The sequence below is a fragment of the Poecile atricapillus genome, chromosome W (genome assembly GCF_030490865.1).
Source record: "Poecile atricapillus isolate bPoeAtr1 chromosome W, bPoeAtr1.hap1, whole genome shotgun sequence".
Taxonomy (NCBI): domain Eukaryota; kingdom Metazoa; phylum Chordata; class Aves; order Passeriformes; family Paridae; genus Poecile; species Poecile atricapillus.
This window is the reverse complement of record NC_081288.1, coordinates 12,884,062-12,897,294: the sequence shown is the minus strand read 5'-3', so window position 1 is coordinate 12,897,294 and position 13,233 is coordinate 12,884,062. Positions and strand designations below refer to the sequence as shown.

General features: G+C 38.1%; 1 protein-coding gene across 1 annotated transcript in view; it reads left to right on the top strand.

Annotated features, from left to right (window-relative positions):
* Nucleotides 1–13,233, top strand: part of LOC131591457 (reelin-like) — a 225,268-nt gene that overhangs the window by 94,019 nt on the left and 118,016 nt on the right. The window contains exons 8-9 of the mRNA XM_058862180.1: nt 7,257–7,353; nt 9,670–9,910. Coding sequence (XP_058718163.1) covers nt 7,257–7,353; nt 9,670–9,910 — 338 coding nt within the window. The remainder of the gene's footprint in view (nt 1–7,256; nt 7,354–9,669; nt 9,911–13,233) is intronic.

Genomic DNA, 13,233 nt, shown 5'->3' with positions numbered 1-13,233 from the left:
ATAATAAATGCCGGATTACAGACAGACTCATCTTAATCCTGCTCGTATCATTGTATGAGGATAACACTTTTGTATGATTAAAAAGGTCCATTTTTGAATTATACAACAAAGCATCTGTAGTTCCCAGGGTGGGGGGGAACTGAGAGGGCCCCGCCTCAGCAAAACAGCCCTGGCCGTTCCTCAATTGGGTGAGGAACTGAAAAGTAAAAGCAGGTAAAGATAGAAAAACCCATCAGGAATTACAAAAAAACAATTTTTACCAAGCTAATTATTATCTACCTCATATACATTTAAAGGCAGACAATCAATTTTACTAGGTTTCAGAAAAGAGAGATACCTCAGCACAGAATTGGCTTAAGAAAAATTATTTCCTAGATTTTCTTGATGCCAGAGAATTTCACTAAAGCAGCCAAGGAAAGGGCTTTCATATCTGTAATTCAAGATACCTCCTTTTACACTGCAGTTCTTGGGACCAGTGTGTGTTTCTACTACCTCTCTAGAGTGGACTGGCTGTAGGGATCTAAATAAAACTTCATGTATTTTCCTGCAGTGTTTTAATATCTTTACCAGCACCTTATGGTGCTCATTTTCTTGATTCTAGACCTTCACAGCTGACCCTGGCTGCTCAACACAGTTACATAAAACATCTCTTTCTATTTATTGATATGTGTTAGTGTACTACTACTGAGCTGCTTTCACATGTTATCATTTACATTCTGCCCAGCTTCACTGAGAGGTCGCCCTCTCACTTAGAGAACCTCCACATAATCTGACATTAACTATTTAATGGCAATAATGTGGAAGTGTAGGATGTGGGTACCACAGCTGAAAATGCTTCCTGAGCACTATTTTGTCAGAACATCCAAGAGCAACTGCAGGTATTTTGGGAGCATTAATAATGCTGTTGTTTCAGTAGCTACAGTTCCTGGGTGTCCATTTCAGCCAGGTCTAAACAAGTCTTCTCACTTTGCCTTCAGCAAGGGGTTTTGTTATGTGATGCTGGTGCACTTAAGAGCATGGTTAAATTTAGCATCAGCTAATTATTTATTTGGCAACAGACTTATTACCCAAGCTCATACCTGCTGGCTGTATCTGAGAAAGAGACACTATAAATAGTTTTACATCAGAATAAATCAGACACTGGCATGAGGGAAATACAGCTTTCTGCTTGGATTATTTTCCCCTCCTTAATGTTCTCAGCACAAAAAGCAATATGAATTGTGATCTGAGCTTGTTCATTAGAAGAGAACAAATTTGTGTGAGCACAGGAAGCACATCAGAACTCTGAATATAAATAGACTAAGAGGAAGTTGAACCAGATAAGTATTTCCTCAGACTTCTCTTCTAAAGGAAATTAGCTGCATTAATCATGAAAAGTACATTTGCTGTTGTTGGGAATCCTGGCAGGAGGTGGATGGGAAGGGACCCGTGGGTGATCACCTGCTCCATGCTCCAACCAGGATCACACCCCCGGCAAGGACAGACTGCTCAGAGCCCCATCCTCTAGGCTTTAGCCTCAGATTAACTTTTAGGACTTCATTTATTAAATTCTCCAGATTGATTTTTATCAAATGTATTTAGTAATTATTGTTCTCCTCATCTTTTACAGTTTTACAGTGGTGGCTTTTAGCCTGCTCGTCAACCCTTTAATTTTATTTAGATACAAAATAACTATCCAGCATTTCCAAAATGGAACAGCCTAAATCTGCCAGTGGAACAAAAAATAGCTTCTCTCAGAAACCTGCAGAAAATTAATAGCTGAGACTTTATATTACAAAATTTGTAATTCTCACTAATGCTAAAGTAGATCTGATTTTTGATGTGAAAGGCAAACACCATTGACTTTTTTTTCCCTAAGGCCAGATATTTTTTTCAGATTGCTTAGCAGGCCACATACAAGAGTACAGATAGTCAAAATCCTTTTCCTCCAGGGGAAGAAAAGTAGCCAGAAATAAAAATATTTGTTTCTATGAACAGATAGACTATGAAAATAGAATGCAGTTCTTACAGTTTTTTAATTTGAATATTTTTTGCATTCAAAATACCTCTTTGTGCTCTGAACTCACTCTATAAATACAGAAAAGCTGTTTAAAAATCTAAAGATCTACAGTGTCATAATTAAAAAACACATTTGTAACTAATTTCAAAGTTGTGTCTTCAAAGAAAAATCAAAATGCTTTTGTGATCTTCTCTTGAGAAAGTTATAGAAGCAGAATGGAATGAACAGTGCATTGCATATTTTTGTACCAGTGCATCTCATATATCCAGCACGAAATATTCTATATTTTAAAATTATTGAAACCATCTTCTTCTTGATCAAAATCCAAGATAAACATACACCTAAAAAATACCAGAACCCATGGACCATTCATTATACCAAACATTATGGTTCATTACTTTGGAAAAAAACTATTAGAAAGCCAGACAGATTTGACCACTAGTAATTTATACTATCCAGTTTGACTTAATTCAGTTGATATAACAGAACTATAATCCTTAGCAAACACTAATCATTATTCATCCCATTAACAAAATTAATAAAAGTAATCTTGTAGCATTAGATAAAAGGGATTCTTCCCAGCGCCCTTTTGTTTTTCAGACTGCATTCAGGACACAGTTTGAACCCTTGTGCACAATTTTTGTGTGAATCTTTCTTGTGCAGTCCCCATTAGACTCATTCTCCTTAAAGCCAGCATTAGATATCTCATCTGCTTATCCACGGAAGCACTCGCAGGAACTATCAAGAGGCTGTCAAGAGGCGGAGGACGTCACACTCTATAAGGAGCAAAATATTGCTTCCCTTGCAGATGGCACCCAGTTTTATCTCAGCAAAACACTAGCTTCTGATCAGTGTTGTTAAGAAATCTTAGAGACCAACAGCTTTAGGACTTGGGTTTCTGCAAATCTGACACTGTTGGAGGCAAAGCTGGAGTGAGAATTAATTTTGCCTGCCATTGTCAGCCTGGATACAAATAACTGAATACCTGGATACAAACAGCTGAGATGTGGTGCCTTCACAACATCTCTCCTGAAATACTATGCTCTTAGTACTGCTACCTACATGACATTTAAAAAGTAAGGTAGGTAAAATATTCACAAGTACTTTGGATGGCCAAAATCAGCTTAAGACGTTAAATTAAAAGAGACAAAAAACCAATGACTGTTTCAATTGGATATGCTGAGTGTGGTCAGGGTTAGTCAGGTCCTGGCTATGGGCTACCCTTCCTGTGAAACAAGCAGAAAAACAATTGAGAAACATACTTTTGTTTCACTTTTCTATTCTTTCCTGTTTAGCTGAGCAGAATTAGCAAAGCAGTTGTCAGGACATGTTTAGCATTCCCATACTCTACCAGTGAAAGCCCTCTTCTATTAGTATTGGTGCCTGGACTCAACATTGAGAAAATTTTGTTTTATTGAAATTTGGCTTGGGAAAAAATCCAAAGATGTAAAACACCAGCCAAATAAATTAGTGTTTCAGAATATTCAGTATATGGAAATGGCTGGGTTTTATAATAGAAGCTGCTCATAATTTTTGACAACAGACAAAATTGCTGTTTGAGCTTCAAATGCATCATTTAAAATTAAATCCATGAAGGTTGTCTTTACTCTAGCTGTTCTCTGAAAGTTTTGGAAGTCTGTGAACATCAGATGAAAGTCTATCAAAAGGAATTATATAACTCCAAAGGGAAAAAAAATACTTTGTTCCTGAAACACAAGGACAAGCTTGCCTTGTATGTATGTCAAGAAAAAATTTGGCTGTTCTTGCTCAGAGGATGGTTTGGGGTACCTCCTGCTCCCAACAGATAATTACACATGCAAGCCCTTAATATTGAAAATACAATCCTAACTCTTAGCCAGATTTATCTAGCAATAACCTCACCAAGGCATCAATCTTGCTGTGACATACTCACCTTAAGGAATAAACAGCATTTTTTCTCTAATGCAGTAGCTTTCTAACACAGACTTGTTTACAGCAATCATTGTGCAGGTTTTACTACCCATTTTCAGGTCTAATTCACATCCTGGGATTTCCTGATTTAAAGTAAACTGAATTTAAACTCATTCAAAAGGTTTTATGCACAACTTTTCCTTCAGAGAACAGGAAGGTGTGAATATTTATGGCATGATATCCTGCCCCTGCTTCTCTGCTCGGAGCTGACAAACTGTTTATTACCATCTCTGGGAGCAGTGGGAAGGACACCTCCCTCCCAAGCTGAATTGGCCCCCCATTCCTGCAATGTTATTACTTGAGCTCTGATCATATATTTGTTCAGAAAGCCAGAAATATAGCTCTGCTGGTCGAGATAGAGGCAAATATCCAAAAATCAGATTTCTGTTTTAAATAATCCTAGTTTAGGATTACTGAAATAACAGTGATATGAACTAAAAGCCATAGTATTAAGTAATAGTAATACTGAAAGTAATACTGAAAATTATATTGAAAGGCAGTAACTTGCAAAAACATCTGAGTAAACCCTGTCCTGTAGTGCAATTGCATATTCACCCTCCTCCCCTTCCCTGGGGAGAAATTCTTAATGTAAACTAGGATGTGTGTAAGTTTTGTAAAAGGTTTGAGTACCAGATCAATACTTTTTTATTTTTTTGTTAGTTTGCATTTTGCATAATTAGATAGGTACATGAAAAATAATCTATTTTATGATTCTAAGTCAAGAACATACAAAAAGAGGGTTTAAATGCTGATAAAGACATCTTTGTGATCACAGCCAGAAATTGCTGTTTGAGGACTTTCCCAGTCTTTAATTTTAATCTCCCTATCTTTAATCTTAATTTTAAAAAATATTTTATCTTAATCTTTATTTTAATCTTTAATCTTAATCTTTTATCTTAATTTTCTCTATCTTTAATCTTAATAAAGTCCACCCTGCTTGTTAAAATAATAATAAATCCCAGAATTTGTCTTTTTTTATTGTCTTCACTGCTCTTTTTCCAGTATCAAAAGTGAAATACCACACCTACCATTTCTGAGTGGCCCCATTTCTTTTAAGCAATACCTTTGATCTTCATTGCATAGTTGAGGGTGTTCAACTAACAGACAACATTTTTCATGTTGATTGTGCAGCAAATCTGGCCTTTTCCCCTTTTTAAGCAGCGTATTTTGACTTAGCTTTAAGAGCACTGTACCAAAAGCTGGTTGTAACACTTACTGGAATGGCACATGCTATAAAGTCTATATTTCTGATTATTTTTACTATTTATGTTCTTTTAATTTCTGTCTGACATAAAACTCAGTATGTTGCTGTTTTACCTCACAGCTTCTGACTGGCCAAAGACATCAAACCAGCTGTAGTTCCCTAATTTTTGAACTGAATTCCTCTAAAATAAAATGAACAAATGTGATTAAGGGTTGGAACTCCTAAATTCCACAGAAGTAGGAAGTGACAGCAGATGTCACTCAGTAAAGTAGACCATCTCAGCAGATGGGCAAATATGAAACGCAAAGGCTTTTCCTGACATCGTTTGGTTTTAATCTGATAGAAATAAAATGCCTTGTCAGTAAAATATAACCAGACAGTTGCTTTGTAGTCATTTTGGATACATGGCTGGTAATTCAAAGTCCTGCTGCCTTTGCAATATTAATTATTCTGTGCCTCTTTACAGCAAGAATACGTGTCAGACCAGCTGAACATACCACATGCAGCTGTAGTGGCTCGGAAGTATCTGTTACTCTATTAGCAATTTAACATTGGTGAGAGATACAGGAAAACAACTTTGTGGATCATTTCCAGGAATCTAGTTGATGTATCAGACAAAATTATAGACACAAGACTTCATCCCATGTTTTGGACTGGTTTTCCCCCAGCAGAGGTATGTGATGTGTGTCTCAGAGAAGAAAAGCAGCTCTGTAGGGCTGAGAGCTGTGAATGTGAACACTGCCTCAGGGGAGTTGGGGCTGCAAGCTTTGTGCTAAATGACATATGTTCCCATTAGAATGTGTAAGTTGTTCTCCTGTAAAAGTGGTTAACACCTTTTTAATCAGGCCATTTATTTCATTTACAGAAATAAGCACCCCGGTAGGAAAATGATAGTATTTTATTGTCAGCAGTGTGTATGTATATTTATACATATATTAAAATATGTATTTATACAACTTTCTGTGTGATTAAACTTATCTGAGACACACATAAACATAACTCACGAATTGTGGCACATATAATACATACTCATAGTGTGAGCAAAGCTGTGGTACTCGCTCAGTAGTATTCTGATACCGTCAGAGATGCTGAGAGCTGCTTCTCTTAAACCTGGAAAGTACATGATGTCTGTTGCTTTGAATCTCGTGTGCTTGTGAAATTTTGATCTTTGGAGCACAGGCTAGGATGCGTCTGTTTCACCGAGCATCGAATTTTCTGAGATGGATGAATTATCTGGTGTCTGAGGAAAAATAGTATTTTTAGTGTGTTAAATTAAAAGTCAGATTGTTTATCATGTTTTCTGGGACGAATTTCTCAATCCTGTTTTCGTGTTATTTTGACTGCCCCATGTATTAATTGTTAATCTCATCTTTTGTGACAACACCCAGAAGGCACTCTTTTATAAATCAAAAGTAAATATATTACCCTATCTTGCAGGGGTGCCATAAGGCTTAATTAGTTCATTTCTGTAAAGTGTTCTGAGATTCCCAGATCAGCATCAAGTGTTTGTTATTAATTATAGAATCTAGGGAGTATATTGGATGATTTCTTAATTTAATTACCTTCAGGCAACCTTAAAATAACTAATTTTGTAACATCTTTGTTCTTTTAAATTCCTAAATCACATTTGCTCTTGGCTCAAGTAATTCTGTATATACTGTAATTATACTGTAATACTGTATTTTTATTTCTAGACTTTTTTATTTATACAGTAACATGAAAAACAGTCTTTTACTGTTTTCCCTGTGAATTCCGCTATGTGGATTATTCTCTAATAAGAAGGTTTTGTTTAAACATTAGATGGAGAGTTTTTTTCTGCAGTTGGGGGTGTTAAGTAATTTACTTGGCTTCCCCTGGGAAATTTGAAGAGATTACGTGGCACTGCTGTGATTTATCATTTCTACTTTATTTCCGACTCATAAAGCATGCATTATTTTGTGTTTACTTTCAGCAACAGATCACAGGAAATTTCATCATCAATCAAAGCACTTTAAAATAGGGAGAAGTGATAAGGTGACAAAGGCACAGTCAGCAACTGTGGTTATTGGAGAATCATTTATGCTTCATTGTGTCGTAACACTTCTCATTTTATTGCTTTCCCAGGATCAGGTTCATGTCGCTTCAGTTACTCAGACCCCAGCATCACGGTGTCCTACAGTAAGAACAGTTCTGCAGATTGGACTCAGCTGGAGAAAATTAGGTTTGTTACAGCTTTTTAATAATTTTCATGTTTTCCAGCTGAGCAGGTGGTGTTTAAACCTGGCTCTTTTAAAACTTGTTTTATTTGTTAACTTTTCAGTTCTCCTTGTTCATACAAAAGATGAGGGGTGAAATTTTTGGCTAATTGCAGAACTAGCACCAGGTTTGGTAAATCACAAATTCATCCTTTGATTATGTGGGAAGTGAGGAAGAGAATCACTTCAGACTTAAAATGCAACTCCAATAACCAGCAGGTTCAGGTGCCTGAAAAAACAAAACTTTGATGACTTTTTGTGTTTTAACACCATTTTTAATGTCAGCAATGGCCATATTTTATAATGTTTCAAGTTTCTACTTTGGTAGAGTAAAATGTTCAATAAGAACATTTTATAGTTTGATATGAACACTTGGCCTTTATCACTCTTGTAATAACAAGATTTTGATGAATGATGCCTTGCTTTTAAACCAACTGGCATACATGAAAACACAAAGGATTACGAATGGAAAATATAAATATTTTCATCACAATATATGCACCTTTAAAGAGGGAGCCAGTGTCAGAGATGGACTTTTGTAAAAGAGCAGATTTTATTAAGTAATAATAGGAAAGGCATTTTGTGCAACAGCATAAAAATATAATTATACAATTGGGAAAGAAAAAGCTGTTGTTTATATGCAATATACTCATAGCATCTCAGTGTGCCTTCTTGCATTACCTCAGTGTCAGTGCTATACAGGTGACTTGCTTGAGCCCATCTTCAGTCCATTGAGGCAATTCGCAGAGCAAAAGGGTCCTTAATTTCTGATGAATAACCAAAACTCTATCTGCAAGGTTGTGTATTTCAGTATCTCATCCTCCAACTCCTTGTGGGAGTGGGACTACAATTTCATTGACAAAAACATAAATTGTATTCAATTTTAGTAAAACAATTTGTGCAAATTATCTCAGAAAAATATAAAGCAAGAGTAATTCACTGCAGGCACTGAAGTTGCCTCAGAGTAACCACACAATACATTCTGTTTTTCTTACATTGAAGCAAAATTACACACCTAGTCCACAACATCAGCTCAGTTGCTCTCATAGCTCTGCAAGCCAGGAAACTTAAGGGTTGTGAGGATGCAAGCGCAAGCCCTCGAGACCATATTTTTTTTTAAGTTAATGTGCATGCAGTTTGACCTCTCTTTCCTCAACTTTGATGCTGGAGCCAGCAGTAGAAAATAGGTCAGTAGAGCAATGCCGTGCGAAGTGGAGAGGATGAATTATGGAAGGATGCTCGTTTCTCCTGTGGTCCGTATGAATCGCAGTGTTTATTCGAATGTGCTTCAGCAGCTTCCACAGCACTACATGCAGCTCCAGGGAACGGTGGGAGAGCCTGGGAGAGGGGACAGGAGGGCAGCTGCGAAGGGGAGGTGTTGTGTTTTGTCAGTGGGATGTCAGCTCTGGAGCCCTGGGAGGGAGGCAGGGCAGAGCTCTCTCGAGGAAGCGGGGGCTGCGCGGGGGCTCCGGGAGAAGCGAGGACCGCTCCTCAGAGCAGCACTGCACTGACGGTGACAGACACAATGCTTAGCAAGTGCAGGGCGATTTGTGGGGGCACATTCTGGGCGTGAATATGGGACAAATGCAGTTCTTTTTGGCATTTTGCTTTTCTTTCTAAAGAGAAGTTCCTCTATTTTCTGCTATAAAAGAAAGCTATTGGTGCCCTTTTTCCCTAAAAGCTCTGGATTGTCTCTGACAAGCTATTCACCCTTCAAAGCATCACTACCAAGGTAGATAGAACATTGAATAGCTGACATCTTGCAAACCTCAGTTTGTGAAGGACGTTTGTCAGAGAAAATTCCTAGCTTTTGTCTCCAACCATTCTGCTCCATCCAAGTCTTAAGAGACTGAGACATCAGAAGTCAGCAGATTGTTTTGATGAAGGAAAAACCAAATTTTGTGAGACCTGTTTTTGTAATTAGCTTCCTTAACATTTCCTTTTGGCCATACCTGCAAAATACCTGACAATACCCAGTCGCCATCTGTGACCAGCACTGAGCATGGACGTGGTCCTGCTCTATCCTCCTGCTCTCCAAACATCTGCACTGATCTGTTGTTTATTGCACTCTCTTTGAAGCCAGACTGCCTGTTTGGGCTGGATGTGCACTGCCTGGCACAGTGGGACTCTGCCTCAGGGCAGGTGTTTTCTGATCTCCAGAGAAGCTTTATCATCATACAAGGGATAACAACCGTGTCACACCTAGTAAATGTGTTAATTGAGGGAAAACTGTTCCTGACTGTGGCTTAAAATTGGTCTAATTCCCTATCATTGTTTTTCAGTGCCCCTTCCAACATCAGCACAATCATCCACATCTTATACCTTCCTGAGGATGCTAAAGGGGAGAACATCCATTTTCAATGGAAACAGGATTATGTTCCTGCTGGTGATGTGTATGAAGCCTGTTGGGCATTGGACAATGTCCTGATCATAAATGCTGCTCACAGAAAGGTTGTGTTAGAAGATAATCTGGATCCTGTGGATACTGGCAACTGGCTTTTCTTTCCTGGGGCCACAGTTAAGGTTAGTCTGATTTTTCCATGGCTTAATGTTATTATTACTCTTACAAGTAGAAGAAGACAGTAACATCTAACCAAACTGTGATCACAAGGGTGTTCAGGCAGCTCCATCCTCTTCTAGCATTGGGCTCTTTTTAGCTTTGTTTTCACCCTTTCTCTATCCCATTGGGGCTCTCTAAAACAATGCAACTTTTCTGCCATTATCAAAAACAAATGGCAGTTTATGCTGTCATGTCAAAGATCATGTAACAGAAAATGGAAAACAGCTTCCTTTTAGCAAAACAGTGCAATATTTTTGAAACAAATTCAAGTCTTTCTATTAGATACTTTGAATACCTTTTTAACTTGGTCTTGTTCAGCTACAGCTACTCACTTCACAAATTATCACAAAAAAATAAGGTTTCCCACTTCTTCTGTCTGTGAATATCCCATCTCCATTGCAGCATGCATTTGGGTAGAGGCTGCTCCTTAGGATTCTCTTTTTCAGTATGATCCTGTTTTGATATGTGAGAGACAGCAAGACCAAGATCCATTCTAATTTGAGAAAAAGTCTAAGGAGCCTAAGTCTCTCTGCACAGAGTCCCTTCACATGCAGAGTTGTTCAGCATTTGGAAAACAGCTGGATTATTGCTGTCTATATTTCAAAGCAGCCAGAAGTTCAACACCTGATGACTTTCTGGTTTCATCCTATTTTCATTCACGAAAGCAGTTTTGATGTCAGGTTCATTTCTGATGCTGTTAATGGTTTTGGCAATTGCACAGGAAACAGATGTCGAATACTGAGGGCAGTAAGAGTTTGGTTTTGGCCTCATCCTTTTCCCACAGAAGCTGATACAAATGGCTTCAGATTAATAGTTTAAGAAATAAATATTCCCACTCATCTACGAATCATAGTGCCATCTTATTAACACTTTTTTTTTTTTTTTTTACTTCAGCAAGATCATTTAGGCTACATTAGCAAAGTTTTTACGTGAGATTTTAGAACCAAATAATGTACTGCGTATTTAATGAATATTATGTGATTGGTTAATACTTGTTGTTATCTCTGGATTTTGAAATCCAGCCCACATATGTGAAGGTGTGAAAGAAAAGCAAGGATTAATGTACCACAGGCACTGCTACTTTTCTCAGTTGTCCAAGTCTAAACACTGCTTGCTCTTTCTTTAACATGTATAAACAGCATCTAAACTTTAGCAAATAAGCCTCTTTTTTGTTACTGTTAATGATTTTTTTTTGTTTAGTTGTGGAGGTTATTTTGGCATTTGTTTAGTTAAACTCAGCTAGTTTGTGCCAATACACAACTTGGCGTTTATGAAAGACAAAAGACCTAAACCTGGAGATCACTGAGCACTGAGAATTTCTAGACAGAAATCTCATCAAGTTCAAGCCTTATATGTGACATGAGTGAGGTTTCACAAACCCGTTCCTCCAAGATAATCTTCTGGTTTTGGTACAAGTGAAATGTGCAAATGCCTGTTTCCAGCTGACCTCTTACTGTGTGCAGCCACTCACACCAGGCTGAGGCTATGTGTAAGATGTGGTGTAGGCTCACTGGATTAAAACTATGTGTAAGATGTGGTGTAGGCACGCTGGATTAAAGCTATGTGTAAGGCAGGACTTCAGTTCTTCATGGGACCCCACAGTGTGTATTGTCACAAGAGCACTCCTTCATTTTTAGCTCTTGCTACAGTCTTCCTTAGATTTTCAGGAACAATCTTGCCAAATATAATTTGAACAGATTTTGCAATGTGAATTTCATGTTATGTCAAAAGTAAGACTATAAATTGGGTCAAGATTTACATCAGATCAGCATAAAACCTGTCGTAGCATTCTAACACCAAGAACAATTTTTTGACAATTTTTTTTTGCTTTTCATGTTTGGAATATTATATAAAAGTTTACAAAATATTTTATTATTTTCTTTAAAATGCTTAGCTCAAATCTCAGTTCATCACAAACATGTTTTGTGTAAGTAGAAAGGTAAGAATCCTTGTAGATTGTGCTAATGACATTAAATATGGCATAAAGGAAGGCTATAGGAGATTTCTCTATCATAGCCAAAGTCATTGTCATACAGAATAATATTTGAGAAACCCTAACAGTGTTACAGAATTATCACAGATAATTCTAGTTCCCTTTTTTCTACAAGTCTTTTTTGCTTCCCAGACAACAAGAACTTGCTAAATAGTCCTGATCTTTGTTCACAAAGTCTGCATAGCAATTTAAATTTTTTCTTTACATTTTTATTAAGGGATCAACAAATTCTGGTCTCATAGCTGTCTGCAGCTTCTTCAGCAGGGGAGGAGAAGGGCAGGCATCGATCTCCTCTCTGATGATCAGTGATAAGGTCTGAGGGAATGACATGAAGCTGTGTCAGGGGAGATGTAGGCTGGCTGTGAGAAAAAGGTTCTTCCCCCAGAAGGTGGTTGGGCACTGGAACAGGCTCCCCAGAGGAGTGGTCACAGCACCAGCCTGACAGAGTTCAAGAAGCATTTGGACAATGCTCTCAGGCACAGGTTGTAACCCTTGGGATGTCCTGGGCAGGCCAAGAGTTGGGCTTTGATAGTCTCAGAGAATACCTTCCAACTCAGGGTATTCTATGATTCTATGAAGTTTCATTGCTGTATCATACCTTTTTAACTCTCACCTATATGCTTGAAGTTGCCATACTCAGCATCACGATGATGAACTTCATTCCAATCTCACAAGGCCTGTTTGTGCCATACCAGTTTCAATTCATATCCTCCCATAATCTCTCAATTACTATTTTTAGAAAAACTAGCCTTAAAAATGTTTCTTGAGGATCTAATGTGTAAGATTAGGCCATGAGACCACTCTCTGTCCTTGACAGTAAATGACATAGCAGTTTGCATCCACCTGGGCAGATGCTCTCCTCCCAGAGGAGTGGTGTCATCCTTTCTGCCTACTGAGTCCCTGGCTCATTCTTGAGGGTACATCCCTTGAAGATAACGCCACTGGAGCAGACAGTGAGAGTATTACTGGGAAATTTGCAGCAATGTATTTACTCCTGATTGGTGGTTTTGGATGCTGTGTTCTAAATAAACACTGTGGGAACTTTCTTGTGCCCAGCTTGGAAAGCAGTTTCTCCTCCTCTCCCAGTCTGCTCAAGCTTGGCCCAGGGATTTCCTTACATTTCTTGTTGCCCTCAGGAGCAGTTGCTACTCATTTGAAAGCACATGGCTGGTTGCAGACGCAGCTGGACCTGGCTACTGAAGTAGGATGCAAGCTGAGAGACAAGCCATTGAGCTTGTGGGTTTTGGTTCCAAAGAAGACAGCAAAAGGCAAGGGAGATGCTGTTAGCAAGGC